A 19,907-nucleotide genomic window follows, 5' to 3' on the forward strand; every position below is an offset into this window, starting at 1 on the left:
GAGCCTTTCAAAGGTAAAAAAAAAAAAATAGCTGTAGTTTGAGTATCTCCATCAAGCAACATTTTGCACTTGAGTTGTAATTTTAGAGCTATATCAGGCCAATCAGGGCAATTCTTAAGGAAAGCTGTATGTGTAGCAAGTTTTGTGTCAACTGGACAATATAGGCTTTTAAAGATAAAGCTGTGATAGGTGCGTTTGAAGAAAATAAGAAAGACTAACATACTGAGCCCACCACTGTGCTCCATCCACAATCCACCCAACCAATAACATGCAGCTGACCCCTTGATGTGAACCATCTTGTTTCGAGGGGGTCCTATCATATAATATGAGCTGACCTCAAAGACAAGACATTAAAGTAAAAGGAAAGACCAAAAAAAAAAAATTCAATTCACATTACAATTACGACGAGTAAAAACGTATTTAAGACCAAGGGGCCTGTTGGCCTCTTTATTAGTTAGCTGTGTAAAATCAATGCTATTCAACAATGACTCTTGTTCCTTTCATCCAAAAACTAGTGAGGCGCCATCTGACCGTCCTAACTGTGGGTCAGACTGGAAGGCCAGAGGCAGCGGGTCCTCATCTGGATTTCACTGCTGGGTCCATGACAGAGCACCCAATGTATCATCTCTGTCCATAGGGAGAGAGGAATTTCATTTATAATTTCTAAGGAGTATGAATTAATTGTGTGTGTGTGTGTGTGTGTGTGTATTATTGATCAGCTCTTTCAATATATGCAACTTTTGGATTAAACCTTCTGCATGTTTAATGTGATGGTGTAATTTTATTATGAATACATACTTTATTTATGTGATTTAGCCATTAAATGATTAACTAGTTAACATAACTTAGGTATCGTTTTATGTGACAGGCTAGAAGTGAGTACATGATGTGTCAGTACTGCAATGTTACTAGACAGCAGAGTTTAACTACAGGAAATAACGGCTGATGACACATCTATGACAACACCACAGTCTGATCACACTGAGTAATGTGCTGGGGGTTAGCGAGACACTTGACTGGCTAGGCACTACTTATTGATTATTACTTGAGTAAACCTAAAATGACAGATGAACAATTTTACCTCCCTTTCGATGTTGTTAGGGATAACCATAGCGAGATAAATGTTCCGTGGAATGGTTTAAGAGAAAGGTTAGACTGATCTGTAGGAGTGATGAGTGGGTAGTAGATTTTTTAAAAAAAAAATCAAGAAGTGAAAGAAATGGCATGCCAAGAAAAGACTAATAAAATGTAGAAGTAACAGTAAGATTTTAGATTATACAACAAATACTTCACAGAATTACAAATGTAGCATATTCACATTGGCCCAACCACCAACAGTCACACATGATCTTGTTGACTAAGAGACACTGATGCAAATACAGGCAAGAAGAAGTCCCTTAAAATGAAAACTTACTTGAAAAACAATGATGTGGTATTCCCCATCAGTGCCTTTCTGAGGTTGAAACTGAGGCCATCTGGTAAAAACTCAAAGCTAGAGATTTTCCAGCCAGGCGGTTGGCTGTGAAAATGAGGGGAAAACTACTTTCTCTCCTCTGATATGCAAATTTAATACGAACTCATATTTAGCTCCTTGTTTCCTGAGCTGACACTGTCTTCCACAAAGCCTCCCTGGTGAGATAAGGACTCTCTCAAAACTCCATTCAAAATCACTTATTCAGAGAGACAGCAGAGAAAAAAAAAGCGCAAAATGTGCTCATCCTCTGACAGTTAATCCAACAAATATATACATATATATATACATATGTGTACATACATATACACACACACATACCTACACCCACACACACACCTCTATATATAGATAGATTATTAATAATATTCTGAATCACTCACACCATATTTGGCTACCATACCATTAGCACAGGGTACAGGGAAAACAAATGAATGGGCTTCCTGCACATTTTTCTGCAGCAGATATTACATGCAGCACTGTACGTGGGAAGTGACCTATTTTAAAAAGTTAGCACTTTAGATGAGGATGGATGAATTGACGTTTGTCATAACGGGGGTGGTTTTCTCATGTACATAATTTCGAGACACCCATGCAATCAGAATTAATTTCGACTCCTGGCACATGCATGCATTCCATTGATTTCACCCTCTTCTCTCCCTCTCTGATCCCCACAATGTTAATGGTGGGGCGGCCATGGAGGGCAACGTGCGGCAGTCCAGCCTACAGCTTACGCAACTCCTGCAGGAATTTTTTATTTTGAAATTGTATCACTTGGCTGCAGGCCTACAGCACTACCATGAAGCTCTGCTTGCTGTGCTCTTGCTCCCCGATTAATATTTATGCAAAGCTCTGCCAGTGCTGCTGAGGCTGGAGAGGGCGGCGTCAACTCACACAGGCTGAGAACCACAAGGGCCTTGAGGTTGTGAATCTAGATCTGTGGGAGGAGGTGATACAGAAACTATGGAGAGGATGATTTTTTGATTTTTTGCTAGTAGTTATAATTATGCTATGGAGTTTCCCTTTCTCCTCTACACTTTCAGTAAAATAAGAAGTGGTGAGATTTTTTTTTTTTTTTTTTTTTTTTTTTTAAAAAATTGGACACTGAATGAGACATTAAACACACACACACACACACACACACACACACACACACACACTCACAGGGCTGCTTACACCACAACAACAATCTATCTACCTGCATGTTAAGGCATTGTAACTGTTTTCCATGAAAACAATTTCCTGTTATGATCAAAACAGGACAACAGGTTTCACTGGAAATATGTAATGTTCAAAACTGAGTGGTCCCTCAGATGTGTCCTTTACAAAAGGCCTATTCACATTGTAGTCAGCGCACAGCCAAGAGCATTCTCTCAGAGAACCATCTTAGCTGCATGCAGACCTTTTCAGTAAAATGAGGATTGACTTAAAAGCCAAGGGAGGGGGGAGCATCAATCCGTAATGCCAACCAATACATAAAAAATACGCTTTTAATTTCAGCGTGTTCAGCTACAAACATTTCCAAGAAACGGTGACAAATTCTAAAGGTTTTTCTCCAATTTGCTGCACCACTGCCTGTGTGTTCTCTCCCCCAAGACTCACTCTGACAATAAACAGAGTAATTATGATTGCATTTAAATCCCAAAGAGAATGTTTGTGTAGGAAATTTGTTGTGTGCTGTATCTAATATCTTGCTATTTCATCAAGATCTCAGAATGACATGAACACAACAAGAAAGAGTAAGGCTTTGAATGAGCTGCTCATGCCAGAGGACTCACAGAGGCCTGAGGTTTTACACAAGAGCACTAAGAAACAGTTCATAAAGGAATTAAAAACATCTTCCATCTTTGCCTGTTTCATCGCCCTGGTTTTGAGCACTGATCCAGCAGAACACAGCACTGTCAACTCTATATGCACCACAGCCTCTTTTGTTGTTCTGCTGCCAGTGTCAGTAAACACATCAACAAGTTGTCTTTGTGTGTGACAATAAAGAATGATTCAAGAAGAATAACTCCCACTGTGAAGTATGATCTGTTTCATTACCATTTAACTACCATAATCCAGATGATAAGCAACCTGTCAATAATACCAGTGTATTGAAGGAGTTGCTTGACAACAGAGACCAGATAGAAACACCGCATTCAGACTTGAGCAAATTGTTTTTTTTTTTTTGTTTTTTTTTTGCTATATGGGCTGGATGACAACATCTGTCAACTTTATTTGAAAATATTGCCAATGCGTCCTCAATTTTTTTCTTTAAAATATGTACGTGGTGTTGTTTGAGGAGTTATCATCAGCATCAGCATCTAGATCAGATAGCAAGTAGCAGGAATATACAGGGGAAATTCACAAAGTATTGGTCTGATGCTGAAGAATGAATAAAAATGGGATTTATTTATCTAGTTCCCTTCCATTTAAGTACTTTTTATGGAGGGAAAATTATTTATGCAAACATTTAATATTTTGGTATGGGGATTCAAGGATGAGAGTCAAAGATATAACTACCTTTCACTGCCATTTTGACAACATCTGTTTTATCTTACGCATCCATTTATAAACACAAAAGCAGGATAATTTCAATGCATGTAACACCTAGCCATGCAAACTAAACACAGTAACACAGCGGTTGCTCTCTCTCCCATTTGGAATGAACAAATTTTCTGCCGGGAAGCTACAGATTCGGTGCAATCAATCTGTTTATGTTGTAAGACCACAGCTGAAGATTACTAGATTTTAGCAGGCATAACAGAAGTACAAAAAGCCAAAGGTCTGATAATGACGTGCACTGAAATATCAAGCCCTTTCAAAGATAAGTTTTGTGGGTGCCACTTGTGAGGTTTTCAATTCAACAACAAATCATGTCCAAATAACATTGGAGACATCTGGTCAGTTCTTTGAGTCAGAAAACAGCATGAAGTGAGATTGCAGCAGTTATGATACAGAGTAGGTTTTGGGAATCAAAAACCACAACAGAACAGTCTATAGGAGTTATGACTTTGCACTTTGACCCTGCCTGTATTGAGCTCTGCAGAGCTTTACACTGAAACTTTTTGTGGAGTTAAACCTTATTCAATCACAAAGATTACACAAGAGCACTACTGTCTGAACTAATTTGTTTACTGTTGTTGTTATTTACTGATCAAGGAGACATTTATAAATACCTAGTGGTGCTGGAGCAGTGCATCCACTGTCAGGAAAACCTTTTTAAGCTTTTGACAATAATGACTAATTAGCACTACTATAAAAACTTGAATAAGCAAACATAAATGCCATTTACCTTAAGGATTTCCCCACGTTTGAAACTAAGCTCATCATCAGCAGTGGCTTTGAAATCGTATTTGGCAATGGCCTCCATGCTTCTCGTAGCTTGCTGAAAACCTGTTCGGCTTTAGTCGTGCGTTTCAGGGACTGACTCAAAAAATAAAAACAGATCCAGGCTTCAATGGCCAGTCTTCTCTCCGAGTCGCTCCTCCCGTCTATGACCCGTTCCTTTAGGGCTTAGACCTCACATAAAGGTCACAGTAAAGTACCTGCAAACAAGAGCAATAAGATAGTCAATCAGGACAATCAAACGCATAATAAATGCCAAGATAAGCAACTATCTACTGATATAAGTCTTGAACAATTGTGGGATGTGGGATGATACCTGATTTTTCTTTACAAAAAAAATGAAAACACAAATGAAATTAGGAAAGTCAGGCAAAGTTACAAAAAAGGCAAGGAAAAAAAGAGGAAACAAAGGAATTACATCTTGAAAGCCTAAAAAAATCTGGATAAATCTGAATCACCAATGCGGTGTTGTAATATTTCAACTGTCCTCTATCGGAGGAGGTTTAAACAAGACTAATACAATTTAAAAGTCTGGCTGGACATGTTTGGTCAAGGAAAACAGTGTCATGTTAAACTCGGGACTCCTAGGGCACGGGTTAATATTTATTCAGGTAGCATCAGCATATGCCAAGAAGGTGCTCAGTTAAAAGCACAGATTTAGAAAAGATACTCAGTGGTGCCACTAAACCATAAACCTCATGTACTCTACAGACACTTTCTATGGGGAAAATAGTTACTAAAGCCCGACAGGATAATCCTAAAAGGTCACAGCACTTAACTATTAGTGGTTATCTCCTCTGGTAAACCGATTTGTAAAGGGGTCAGCCGGCATGGTCTAGCTGCTGGCACTCCCTCATCAATGCATCACAGGACTAGCAAATTAAGAGTGGGGACTCAGACAAATTTTTACCAAGGTTCAATACAATCTGATGATACCCAATGGATTCTGCATAGCGGATGACATATCAATCAGCCTGCGTCACCGGGACTAAGTTGGTAGCCTATTTTAATAACCACAGCTGACAGCGATACATTGGCTAAACCTACCTTGTTGATTTAAATGGATAAAGCAATCCCATTACTGTAGCTAGTGATTCGCTGCCGCTGAGCTGTACCGTTAATGGGCTCAAACGTTAATCCAACGACAGTCGGAGCATCTAACAAAGTGTTGGATTTTAATTCGCTGGCCAGTGATCACCAGTTTAAGAAACGCACAATGCCACTTAACATTAATGTCAGATATCGGTTGCATTTTGGTATTCCTGTGCCATTTCCTCCCACCACCCTCCTAAGGATTACATTACATTACATGCACGTCGTGGTGAATCAATTCATAGAGCAAAACACGATTCGAGATGCGGGGCTTTTTTTCTAGGCGAATTATAGCTAGCAAAATCATCTGAGAGAGGAAATACATAACATATAACCCCCTAACGTTAAATACATTTCGTTCATGTTCACGCACATGTCCTATTAGGGAGAAGCTGGTGCAGCCATGGTTTTGTTTAAACCTATGATACACGCAAACCACGACCACAGTAACGCTGCTCAGGACAAACAAAACACACCAGTGACAGCAGCAGCAGCAGAGTAGTGAAAAGGGGAGGTGATGTGGACAAAGTACGATTTATTTTTCCCCTTCTTGGATCTACAGCGTTAAACCTGTAGCTAAAATGCACACAAAAACACACACCCTAACGTCCCCGTGTCTTGTGAGTTGTTATTTCGGCGACAAACAGCGCCTATATCGGTGAGTTTTCACCATATTTACGCCAGTTTGATTAGATCGATTCCGTTCCAGCAAACAGACTGCGCCCAGTGTTCGTGAGCGCTGGAGCTAGCTTTGTACAGGCTAATGGTCGGTGACGATAAACAGGCACTATCACTCTCAAACCTCACCTCGACAGGCGAGACAACAGGCTAAGGAATTACAACACGAATGATATCCCTCTCAACTGAGCTGTCTCTTCTTGTGAGAGGCCTAGTGGCTAGCTTCACGCTAACAGCAGCGAGAAAAAAAGAAGAAAACAGCTTTTTTTCATACCGCAGGCTGTTGCTAGCTCGCTTGCAGTTAGCCTAGCCACTCCAACTTAGCTAGCCTGCGTCGTCAAAGGAAACAGAAGGCAACTTTTATGTAAGCGGAGCCCCGTAAAGCAAACTCACCTCTCCAGATATTCCGATTAGTCGTCACCCTCCGTGTGAAGCGATTTATTGTTAGTATCCACTCTTGTTTTCTCTTTAGATGTAAAAAAAAAAACGATGTACGTCTGATTTCGCTTACACCCCGAACTGAGAGCCCAAATCTGGCTACTAGCATACGGTCAGCGACGTTTATTTCCGCTTCCTTCCAGCGAGCTGGGAGGGGGCAGCCCGCTGTTGTGACTGGGACTCCTCCCTGTCAGTCTGTGCGCTCCGGCTGCCAAGCGCTCCCGATGCGAAGGGGTCGACTGGCACCAACTGGCCTGCCTCGCCAAATACTGTGGGCAAACTTTGTCACAGATGCCGTGAGAGTGGACCATTCCAATAATAATCGGAAGAATATGATAATATTACTTTATTTATATAGCAGCTTTCATATGGGTGGTGTAGCTCAAAGTGCTGCACAATAAAGTAAAAAGCAAGAGAATACAATAAGAATAGACAGTGGAAAACAAGTGGAAATACTGAAGAAAAAAAACAAACAGGCAATCCACGGAAAAAAAAAAAACAGCGGCAGCAAAAATGTCAATAGGATATATAAAAGAAGGAGATAAAACGAAGGACTATATAGGAGCAGCAAAATAGACAGAAACAACAGAAGACATAAAAGGAGCAAAGGAGGACATAACAATAAAATATGTAGAAAAAATAAAAGAATAAAGCCAAAGAAGTGTGACAGCCAAAAAAAAAAAAAAAAAAAAAAAGTTTAAAACTGTTCACAGAGCTTGCACCTCTCATAGCCTTGGGTAGGGAATTCCATAATTGTGGTGCATAGTTTAAAAAAAAAAAAAAAAAAGGCTGAGCTGCTGATTTTCTTATTTATGTGACAGTTTGTATTATTATAATAATAATAATTATTATTTTAAACCAGAAGCAGAGGCTCGAAGATTCCGTGGAGATTATAAAACGACAAAGAATCTGTAATGTAGGCCCGTCCCAACCCATTAAGAGCCTTGTAAACAAGTAAAAGAATTATAAAATCAATCCCAAAAGACATGGGGAGCCAAAGCAGAGGTTTTTGCAATTAATTAATCCACATGTAACGTTATATATGTATTTATGTATGTATCTATCTATCTATGCCTACAGACCTGTTGTGCCTGCCCGATGCACGTTTGATTAAAATTAGAGGGATGGCGGTTTCTTACTTAATTGTACTTTTTATTTTTTTTTTAATGTATTTATTTATTTTTACTTGTTCTAAGGGTTTGTCACGGATATATAAAATGAGTGTTTGTGTACTGTTTTAGTCCAAGCTTTGCTGTGTCCTTGTCAATCTCTGTTGTATTTTCTGGATGTTCGCTCTGTAGCTCTACCCATCTGTCTCTGGCAACTCAGGACGTGCGAATACCTTGAAAAGAGCGACACCTGGTGGACAAATATAAGCTCACGGAGAACAACGACGATATCCACTTATCAATATAGGCTACTTTTAACACTGACAGTGCCATAGGAAAACAAGAATATTATAGTAAATACCATAAAAATAGTGTATTAGTTGAATACATGAATGTCGTAGAACAAAATTTCAGATATTTTCGTTAAGCAGTGGTAATAACACTGTGAATATAAACAATGAAATAAATAAATACATAACGTCTTTTACTGTAATAAATAAAGTTTTGCCATGTTTTTCCCAGATGGACAATCTCATGTTTGTGGGCACTTTAAACTAAATACCACAGCCACCTGCCTGCATGTGTGTATCTCCTGGTACTGCTGGATCTCATCTCAGCCCAAGATGCAGTATGTCACAGTAGTAAACTTTTTTTTTTTTTTTTTTTTTTTTTTTAGAAGGATTCAGTGCAAATGTTAAAACATTTTTTCATTTTCATGCATCTATAATAGGTAAACAATGCACCACAGAAATCCTATAATAGGCTATAATATATGATATAACATTACCATATGAATCGAAAAGGTCACTATGAACTCGATAGTGAATACAACATAAGTAGGCTATCTATATGTATGGTATGATAAAAGTGGTGGTAAATATGGTTGTGAACGTCTTCGACCCCACAATATAAAGGTCTCTCTCTCTCTCTCTCTCTCTCTCTCTCTCTCTCTGTCTCTCTCTCTCAATTTCAATTCAGTTCAATTCAAAGAGCTTTACTGGCATGGGAAACAGACGTTTACAGTGTGAAAAAAAAGCAAAAAGTGGAACTGCCGTTAGAATTCTATATAGGCTACAGATGCAGATATATACAAATAAGTGATCTGAGGGTAGTATGTCTCTTGAAAAGTATAGCTGGGTCTCCACCTCCTGCTGTGGCGGCCTCTCTCCATGGCCAGGCTGTGCTCAGTCTGTACACCATCAGGGATTTCCTCAGTTTTGGATTAGTGACAGTGGTCAGGTAATCTGGTTTTTAATTGATTGTTTCCAATGTGTCATATAGTTTCCTTTTTGTTTTCTTATAATTTGTTTTAGTCGAATAGGGTTCCTGGGGGCTCTGCTTGTGTTTATGAGCAGAGTCCCTGAACCAGCTGGCTGAGGGAGCTTCTCTCTTGGATTTCTCTGTGCGTGAAGGCTTAGCGATGGAGTGTGTCAAGGTCACTTTCCTTTAGGTGATTATAAAATTTAAATGCTCTCTTTTGAATTTTAATGATTAGTAGGTATCGTCCTAATTCTGCTCTGCATGCATGGTTTGGAGTTTTCTGTTGGATGTGGAGAATGGATTTGCACAATTATGCATACAGAGTCTTAATTTGGTGTTTTTCCCATTTTGTAAAATCTTGGCGAGTGGACCCGAGACCTGGCAATCATAAAGGTAGATATATCTACCTTTATGAGGGAGGGAGGGAACCTATAGGTTCCCTCCCTCTCTCTCTCTCTCTCTCTCTCTCTCTCTCTCTCTCTCTCTCATATTTGTTCAGCCTTTTTTTTCTCGTCAGGTGCTAGTTGGACATCACACCATAATCTTGAGTAGTCTTGTTATAGTGGTAGATATTAACGAAGAGGCTTAATTCTTACAGGTTGCTCCGCGCAGGATTTCTCATCCGTTACGGTGATTCGGACTGTCAGCATTTTTAATTAATTAATTTTTAATTTATTGTTTGTTTGTTTGTAAAAAAGCTTAGATAAATTCATTTTTACAGATGCCATTTGGTTACTACTTTCGGTACTTTCTGTCCCCCTCGCCGCAGTGACATAACTTTATCCTGAAGAGTGACCAAAATATTCTAAGAAGCTTTTACGCATGGTGCGTGTCGCTTGCGCGCACATACAACTTAACGTCGTGCGGGGTTTTGCGTGTCCTCGGGCTTACTACACATGACTGTGTCTGAGTCTGTCAAGGGAGGCAGTATCTTAAGGGTTCATGCTTTCACCCCCGTGCGTTTTCTGTGCGTTGGGAATCGCCTTGGATAACACCTGAAATGCGCGAAACAGGTCGCTGCTGTCAGATTCAGTAAATAGTCTATTAGGGGACTTTTTAAAGCAGCAACTCAAAACTTTGAGATGGACTTTGGTTGTATTTCCAATTCATCTTTCCTGTCGTTGACTTCCTCTGAGAATCTAGTGGAAGGTACGTTTTTTTTTTTTTTTATAATTGTTATTTGTATTGTTTCTCTTGCACCGATTGCTTGATTTTAATGTGAGCGCTCCGCCAGAAAAGTAAAAAGTAATGTTTTTTTAAAAAAGTATAGGAGCAGCCTGGCGTTATCCAGTCCAGTTATGTGATATTAATATTAGGTCACACATAAAGCCACAAGGGACGTGTTGCTATGAAACGATTTCTAATTACAGATGGGACAGTGGTAGCCTGTTTCAGAGCAAATTGTGACAAATATTATCATTCACACTAGATATTAGTGTGCATCCCTTGTCGGATATTAAAACACCCTTATCTTTGAGGGGCAGTCAGGGGAGCAGCGGTGCCTAAGCTCATTTTTCAGGATTTCATCAGATGCAGGGGCTCAAACTGCAAACAGAACTCAAAAGAATTCTGTGGAAAAATAATTAGAGGAAATGTAGATATGTTATGAGTGACACTAAACATTGTGCCTGGATATTTTTTTCCCACTAGAAAATGAGCAGACCTACAACAACGTGCTCATGCCGAGCATCTTCGGCTTCATTTGCTTCTTCGGGATCTTCGGAAACTGCATCGTTATCTACACCATTGTGAAAAAGACCAAGTTTTGTGCCCAGCAAACAGTGCCAGACATCTTCATCCTCAGTCTCTCCATTGTTGACCTCCTCTTTCTCCTTGGTATGCCCATTCTTATCCACCAGCTTGTGGGCAATGGCTCCTGGTGCTTTGGTGGCACTATGTGTACTGTCATCACTGCACTGGACTCCAACAGTCAGATCGTCAGCACTTACATCCTCACTGTGATGACCCTGGATCTGTACCTGGCCACCGTCCATCCCATCCGCTTCAATCACGTCCGGACCCCCTGCGTGGCCGGGGCAGCAGTTGCACTCGTGTGGCTGTTCTCTCTGGTCTCCATCACGCCTGTGTGGATGTACGCGGGCCTCATGCCTCTGAAAGATGGCACAGTCGGCTGCGCGCTCCTGCTGCCCAACCCTGCCACAGATACATACTGGTTCACCCTCTATCAGTTCTTCTTGGCCTTTGCCCTGCCTCTGGTGGTCATCTGTGTGGTCTTTTTCAAGATTCTCAAAAAAATGGCAGCCACAGTGGCCCCGCTGCCCCAGCGCAGCCTGAGGTTGCGTACGCGTAAGGTGACCCGCATGGCAGTGGCCATCTGCCTGGCCTTCTTCACCTGCTGGGCTCCCTACTACATCCTGCAGTTGATCCATCTGGGGGTGCAGCGGCCCAGCTTCGCTTTCCTGTACGCCTACAACATTGCCATTAGTATGGGATACGCCAATAGCTGCATTAACCCGTTCCTCTACATCGTGTTGAGTGAAACCTTCAAGAGGCAGTGCATCGTGACTGTCCGGCCAACTTGCAGGGTGTTCAGGGTTGCTCCTAGTGTGGTCGATGGCGGGATCAATCTGAGGATGGCACCAGACAGCTGCCATTCCCAGTCATCCAAGGACCTCCTTCAAAACATGCTGCCGGTGACTGTGGCCGTGCAGTGAGGTGGACAGCTGGACAGCAGCCATGGACAGTTTTGCCAGCCACCATTGCCAACCAACAAACACCAGCTACAGTAGCTACTTTGCCAGGATTTGCCAGCATGCCTCATTAAAGGTGCACTGTACAAAATATCTGAGTGTTGACTAAACAAGGAGAGTTTAGAACCAGCTGACTAAAAAAGTAGCATAAGAATATCAATTTTACAGGAAGCTGGAAACATACAGCTGCAGGCACAGCAGTTTTAGACAGAGCTGAAATTTGGCCCTTAAGCCATAAGATGATGAAACCCATGCTTAAATTTCACCATCACCAATCAGCTTAACAACATTTGTTTAAAAACTTATGACGAAAACCATGGTTGGTCTAGAACTGTTAGTCTACAACAGTGGATCAACCTTTTTCTCAGCAGGCAATGTGACACTAAGTAGGAGGCTAAACACAGGTGATACTGAGCTTACTGGAAAGACTCTCTTAAATGGAACAGAGCCTTAATTGATATCATTTGCAACACCTGGATTTACCCTGCTATCTCATGACAAAATGGCTGCTGTGAAAAAGATCCATTAGAGAGTCTGGCAAAGATTAGAGCCATGTAGCCACAACACTCAAACGGTGTGCTGCTTGTTCCACTTTTTTTGTCAGCTGAATCTAAACGGCCCTTAAATCGACCCACTGAGACTTTGCAAAGGGTAGCACCTTTAACACAAGGACAATATTAAGAAGGAGTTTCCATATGATTGTGCTGAACTGTTTGTCCTCAATGATGACATACTGTAAATAAAGAAATTTGATGGCCTATAAAATACTGAGAATAATGTCGATGTTTATCTATATAAACTGTAGCACTGAATTATTTTGTATTTATTTCGCTTGATGTATGTTATTTTTATTAGCAGCAGGCTGTAGAAAATCAGAAAGCCAACTCATGCAGATCATATTCAGCAATGGCACACAAACAACACAGGCCAGTTCATTAAGACATCATTGCTCAAAGTGTAAGCAGCCTGAGTTTTACAGTTAGTGACAGTTACAGTTACAGTGAGTAAAGTTAACTCACTGGAACCCTCTGTGTACATTTCTTTGAATTAATTACCCCAATAGCATTTGAAATGGCCAGCACCATGATGTAAACTGTCACAATGAGATAAAAAGGCACACCATTCCTCCTTTTTTAAAATAATTTCAGGTGCTTACTGACAGGTGATTATTATTTTCTCGCTGCAGAGACAGAAATTAATCTGTGTTAATTTACAAAACGGTTTAACTCACCATACTCACCTCATGCTCCTCGCTTTTGATGTTGCAGGATAGATCCTTGTTTCTGGACCTTCAAATAATCATAAACAGTCTTAAATGACCTTTAAAACTATTGCTTATTAGTAGTTAGATGTATCTTCCCCATGCAATGCTATAACCCGTGTTACGTTGTAGTCTGTACAGTTAGATTACAGATTTTATTGCACATGTGGTTCTGTTTGTATATTAGACACTTTGACACACATGATTCTTGAATTTTGTGGCCAAAATCTTCAGAGGCAGCCTTTGAAGTGGTCTTCCTTTGATCCATGTGGCACTCACTGCAGTCTGGCATTTTAAAAATGTTGCAAATTAAAAATTAAATATCATGACATATTGTCTTGGGGTGGGGGGGGGGGGGGGGGGGGGGGGGGGGGTGATGCAGATTTCTTACATGCTCTGTCAGCTGACATTAAAACAACTTTTAAGTGTCAGTATAATAAAAATGGAGTATCTGCAATGACGGCATCTGCATTTTGACATTTTGTGGTTCTAATTTCTCTGCAAATTTCTCGGCAGCAAGTGACAGTAATATAACAGTATTCAGAATAAGTGGTTATTAGGTAGATGAGGTATGCAAGGCAATCTCATTTACCTAATCTGTCCATACTGATTGCATAGTGATGTGGCCATTGGCTTGCAACGCTGTGATGTACTTATATGTTTTTGTGTGTTAAACTTGCAGTAATTAATTAGACATTTTCATAGTAATTAATGTGTATGATGAGGTGCAGCCGTGATCACTGAAATTTTTTTCTGTGACATGTATACTGTGTTATGTTATGCTTCACGTGGCTAATCCTAATGCAAGAGCCAGATTTGGGACTATTGGCTTTGCCACGCTCAAAATAAAAAGACTCCTTCTGGTGGGTGAAATTTATTTTCCTCTTAATAAACAGCTGTGCTGTAAGTAGCTTTGCATGGCATTATGGATTTCAGTTGGCAGTACCTCTGCCTTCAGAATGATATGTTTGTACTGTAACATCAATCATGGAAAACTGTATTTGCCTCTGTAAGCTTTCGTGTAAACAGTTATATACAGTTACGTAATGTCAATAAAGTGTTGAAGTAAATGCAAAATTCCCCATAAAATTGCACACAACGCCCATATCAAGTAAAAAGAGAAGCGATTCAACCAGAAACAACACAAAGTTAAAATGAATTTCCAGAGAGTGAAAAGGTTGAAGAGCAGCGGTGTGCTCCCTTTCTTTTATGCTGTAAGAAGACTAACTGTCAGGTGGCAGGAGTAGGAGTAGCATTCATTATCCTCCAGACAACAGAGTACTGTGAAATGAAGACATAATTAAAATTCTCAGGATAGTAATTACTTCTTTATTGTTTTGAAAACTTAGAAAAGTTCCCTTGTTTTCCTTCCTGTGCGCACATACTATGTGTAAAAATAACTGGCAGCATAGCAACAGACAAAAGATCCATTGCATGCACTCACAAAATGATAATAGGGATGCTGCAGTTAATTAAAAAAATATTATCGGATCAAGGAAACTGAATACCAGCTGGGCATATGTTTCTGACAGCATCTCTAATATACATGTCTAATCAGGGACTGTTTCTGTATATATAAGTGCTTACAAACATATCAGCTTCAGACCAGTGAGGACTGTGTCTGCCCTCATTATTAGTCACACAGGCCTTTCCTGTGATCCACACACCTTCAGCCCTGAAATCCAGACATGAAACACGCTCAGATTTTGCAGCGATGATGAATTGGTGACTGAGTTTGATTTCATATAAACATAAACATATCACTCTCCAACAGCTGGAAACCAGGGAATTCATGTTCTGAAGTTGCTCCACTGACAATGAGAGGGAGATTGCTATTGTGAATAAAGTTTGAGCATTTAGTTGTGTTAATATATGTGCCAGCACTGCAGCAAATAAAGTTCCTGCCACCATCACAAGTCACCCTTTTAAATTTTTTTTTTAATATCCTAATGTGCTAGATACTAACATGTTACTTCCAGGACTGGTGTTAATTGGTCTGTTGTGTGGTTTCTCTCCCTGTCAGTGCAAATGTTGGAGCTGAAAAGCAGAAGTTTTGCTACGGATTTTCAATTTAGCTCTGCAATCGCATGTCATTTGTCACGGAGTCAGTCAAACGCTTTTTGTTAGAGAAAAAAGTTGCAAATGTTGCAAACTGCATAAGGGTGTGGGAGAAAAAGTGCAAAATAATGTACAGTGATGTTTTCTTTAATGTCTGCATCCTCTGAGCATGATAAAAGCAAATGGCTGCGATGGAAATGTGGTCTTTTTCATGCTGTTTCATCGCATCGCACAGTATGTTGGGATCACAGAGGAAACAAGAAAACATGAGGATTTAGTGACATTATGGGAGTTACCGTGCGTGAAAAAATTCGACACAGTGCTCTGTGACATAGCTGGGGGAAAAGTTTTACACAACAAGGCTATAGGCAGCTGGAGCAAGAGCTGCATTTAAATTCAGTGGGCTGATGTGAGTTTTCAGTGGTCTGCGGGATGAAATGGTAAAAATGAAAATTTCAGTGTCATGGAGCAAATCCAGCTGATTATGAAAAGAGATTTTATTAGCCCCACAATCAAGAGATACTCTCACTACAAGCTGTATAAACTTTTAGTTGAGGGGTGATGATTTTGATCTGCGGGTGCAACCATTCGCCCAGATTTTGATGTATAGTAAAGTTAAGTAAAGTTAAGTGAAGTTAAAACTAAAGAGAGAGAATGCAATCAATTTATTTTCTGAACAGGGTTTTAAACAAAGCTCACATGTGCTTCCTCAGGAATAGTGGATCAAATCCAAAGGATTTCTGAGGGGTTATTCCCAAATGTGGCAAACTGTACCCTAAGCATTTTTATTTATTAATTAATTTATTTACAGCAACACTAAACTTACACTGGAGTCACATTTGCCGACTTGAGTTTAGCAGTAAAGACGAAAAAGTTACGGAACAGTAAAGTTATCAAAGTTCATTATTTCAGTCAGTGCATTGTCTCCATCACTAGCCTCTGTGTATCATTATGTTATCATTTTCACCTCTTCTCAGACAGAAAAAACATCAGCTATCTCAAACTTACTCAACAACTGACACTATAAATACATACGTGGATTTTGTTCAGGGTCAGTTAACGAGGCACTAACACTTCTCTACAAAGATCTGAATTGGTCATCAGAAATATTATGTTAGAATCAGTGAACAACAATGAGAACTTGGCTCAGAGGCACTTCTGGAGAACATTATCTGCCACTGAAAGCTGCATAGCACTGATATGCAGGAGTGGAAAAGAGCTAACAGTTAACATCTTCAGAGATTGATCCTCATCACCAACTATATAACTTTTTTTTCCTTGTTTTGGGATGTGCTTTTTTTAATTTGAATATTTTTGTGGACCAATATGTTCGCAGAGAGAATGCATGGCGTTAGGCATTTATAGATAGACAAATTAGAGAAATTTTTGCCATTGCTATGATTTTTATTGTGCCACAGGATGTAGTTCACCAATATATCTAATATTAAGGGGTTTGACAGGGTGGTTGATCAAAGCTAAACACGCAATGACTTCTCTGAGATTTCTGGTTCTCAAAACCTCTTTTCAGCCCAAACTGTTTTTTGGCACTAAAATGTGAAAACCACAGGTCAGTGGAAGCTGTGCCAGAGACCTGTCAGTGTTGACGTCAGTGTCAACTGTGGTTGCCAGTAGAGGTCAAACAAAGTCATGGAGGAAGAGAGAGGAGAGAGTGAGGGATGCTTCACAGTCTCTCTCACACAAAGTAGTTATTATGGGATTCTGTCCTTACACTTACACCTACAACCACTAAGTAAGATAATGTTATGCAGAGGCCGCTTCACACTGAATCCACAATGTACATCTGCTTGTCGGTGAGTTGCACCCCCTCTTCTTTCAAAATCCATGCCTCAGTTGCCACAAAGGGTGAAAATCCTTCAGTTTCCTCATCTATGCCTCCTTTTTTGTGATTTGCGCAAGGAATTAAATATGGGATAATGGCTCTTTACCTGATTTCAGCTCATCACTACACTTCATGAAGCGCAACTGTCCCGATTTCGTTGTGTACACAGAGGTACTATGAATGGTTTACTTCCCTCAAAATCGTTATGACAGTCAGATTTCATTTTCATTGTCATATTTTTACTTTCCATGGTTTTCTAAGTCATGGTATATGGATGTTTTGTGCCCAGTATGGGTTTTAAGCTTATTAGGCCCGTTTCCACCGCCGGAACTTCGGGGTAATTTTACGGGGCCGTGGCCGTTGTCGCGTGTCTCCACCGCCGGAACTACCCCGAAAGAGAGAGTTCAGGAACCTTTACAGGGGCTAAAAAACGGCCCTGCCTCGGGGTAGGGACTCTGAGCGGCCCAGAAAAAACTCCTGGGTTTACTCACAGCGTGATGTGATGTCAACAGAAAGCAGGCGTCCCTAGCAACACGGCCAACACTACCAAGCTAACGCTAACGTGTTAGCTAACGTTAAAAACACACTTTTAGCAGGCATTTTAGGGGCGCTAACGTTAGCTTTAGCGGACGTTAGCTAACGCTAACAACAGGCTTTTTTAACAACACGCATTTTGATGCCCCGGTCATGGTTGCGCAACCGCCCGGTAACTTTACAGGAACCTTCCTCCTACTCAGACCTCTCAGTGGAGACACGGCAGGTGAGAGGGCCGAGCGAGAGGACGTTCCTGTAGAAGCCCCTGCTCCCCAAATACTACCAGGAACATTCTGGTGGAAACGGGCCTATTTTATTTAAAGAGCCTGGATGAACTCCTGATCATGTAGTGACATTGTAATTGCTCCCTGGGCTGTTCCACAATGTTAAATGACTAATCAGGCCATGAACTGAATTAGGTTGGGAATTGTTTCACTGGGGATTTTTTTTTTTTTTTTAATTTCTGTTCTTTTAGTGTTTTACTCTCTTTTAACTGCGGTAGTTACTCTGATTCTTCTCTTATGCTTTTTTTCCCCGCAACTCTGTTTTCAAAGGTGCTTTTAAAAAAAACTTATTATGATTAAGAATTTAATTTGCAAACTGCACACAAAGAGCTTTAATTTTAAGTGGAATTGTTTCTGAAGGAAACAGTGTCCATTATCAAGATTTCTTGATCATACTTTCCTACAACAAGCCACCTTCACAATTATCTGCAAAGGTGGCTTGGCTTGCCAAGCAGTGCTGCGCTGTATTGAACAACCAACCCCCTACAGCTCCTCTTCAGGGGGCTCAAAGAAGAGTTTGCAGGAACACGAACAGGCCATGCAGTACAGAGACTCCAGGTCTGCACTGGCAGAAAGTGGAGTGCTGCCAGAGAGCTTCAGGTGGCAGAGTCACAGATGAGACACAAAGCTCTCATGGGTACTGCTGCAACTGGCCAAACAGGCCTGGGCTACACCCCAAGTTGCCACACCAGCAAAGCCACAGGGAAGGAGGGGCAATATCTCCTTCAGGAAGAAGTCCGAGCAGAAGCGGAGGAAGCACGGGTCAGCAGCATGGTGGGACTTAGTCAGCAAGGGGCCTGGTCAAGGTGGGAGAACTTGATGCAGTGTAGGATCACTTGGACAGATTTGTGGTCCAGGCAGTCTTCCACAAGCTCCTCTAACCTGCATATGTGGGTCAAGGCTGAGTCACCTTCCTGTCCTCACTGTAGTGGCAGAGGAACCCTGCAACACCTCTTCAGCAGCTGTCTTAAGGCCCGAATTCCATTCTGGGAAGAGTTCCATCCCCTGCCACAAAGCTGGTGTGAAACCCCACCACTACAGACGAGACTGTGCCTGTTCTCCACAGCCCCACACTGGCAACTGAGAGTGGGTCTTGGCAAACAGCTCTGGTTCCCAGGGCACATCACTCATGCCATCTTCTGCCCTGACATGGTCATCTTCTCAGACTCCACCAAACATGTGATCATGTGGGAACTCATGGTGCCTTGGGAAGAACATATGGAGGAGGCCCATGAGAGGAAACTGAGCCAGCACCAGGAACTGGTGGAGGAGAGCAGAAACCGGGGCTGGTGTGCTCGCTGCAACGCCATCGAAGTGGGCTGCTGAGGATTCTTAGCTCGCTTACTCCACAAAGTTCTGACAATGCTTGGAGTGACTGGAGCAGAAAAGAGGGGAGCCATACATTCCATCACTTTGGATTAAGAGGGGAGACTCATGGCTTGCTGCTGCTGGGATACAGGCTGGGACTTGATCAACTCCAGCTTGGTCACCTGGGCGAGGGGGTCTGATGTTGAAAGACCCAAAACCCACAATGACCCCAGGAACATCACTGGAGATGCATCCCAGTGCATCATATGCCCCTTTTCCACCAAAAAGAACCTGGTGCTAGTTCGGTGCTGGTGCTAGAGCCAGTGCTTAACTGGTTCCAACAAAGAACCGGTTTACTTTTCCATTGGCCAAGAGCCAAGTGAAGCCAAATCAGACCCACGTCATTATGTCAGCGTAAAACGTGATCATGTGGGTGTGCGAGACGCTCACTCAGAATCACAATAACCAACATGGACGACAAATTGACGACCCATCATAGCGATGCAAATACTGCTCATGTCTCTACAAGCCTA

General features: G+C 41.2%; 2 protein-coding genes across 2 annotated transcripts in view; one reads left to right on the forward strand and one right to left on the reverse strand.

The window, feature by feature from the left end:
- Window positions 1-7,138, reverse strand: part of grb2b (growth factor receptor-bound protein 2b) — a 40,263-nt gene extending 33,125 nt beyond the window's left edge. Inside the window, exons 1-2 of the mRNA XM_030058063.1 lie at window positions 6,965-7,138; window positions 4,749-5,001 (exon numbers count right to left, since the gene is read on the reverse strand). Of these exons, the coding sequence (XP_029913923.1) occupies window positions 4,749-4,826 (78 nt within the window). The 5' untranslated portion in view covers window positions 4,827-5,001; window positions 6,965-7,138. The remainder of the gene's footprint in view (window positions 1-4,748; window positions 5,002-6,964) is intronic.
- A 3,322-nt stretch (window positions 7,139-10,460) lies between these two features.
- On the forward strand, window positions 10,461-12,053 carry mchr1b (melanin-concentrating hormone receptor 1b). Its single transcript, XM_030057169.1, has 2 exons — window positions 10,461-10,527; window positions 11,029-12,053. Exons 1-2 carry the CDS (start codon window positions 10,461-10,463, stop codon window positions 12,051-12,053), a joined length of 1,092 nt encoding a protein of 363 aa, XP_029913029.1.
- The last annotated feature ends 7,854 nt before the right edge of the window (window positions 12,054-19,907 follow it).

The sequence above is a fragment of the Myripristis murdjan genome, chromosome 8 (genome assembly GCF_902150065.1).
Source record: "Myripristis murdjan chromosome 8, fMyrMur1.1, whole genome shotgun sequence".
NCBI classification, from domain to species: domain Eukaryota; kingdom Metazoa; phylum Chordata; class Actinopteri; order Holocentriformes; family Holocentridae; genus Myripristis; species Myripristis murdjan.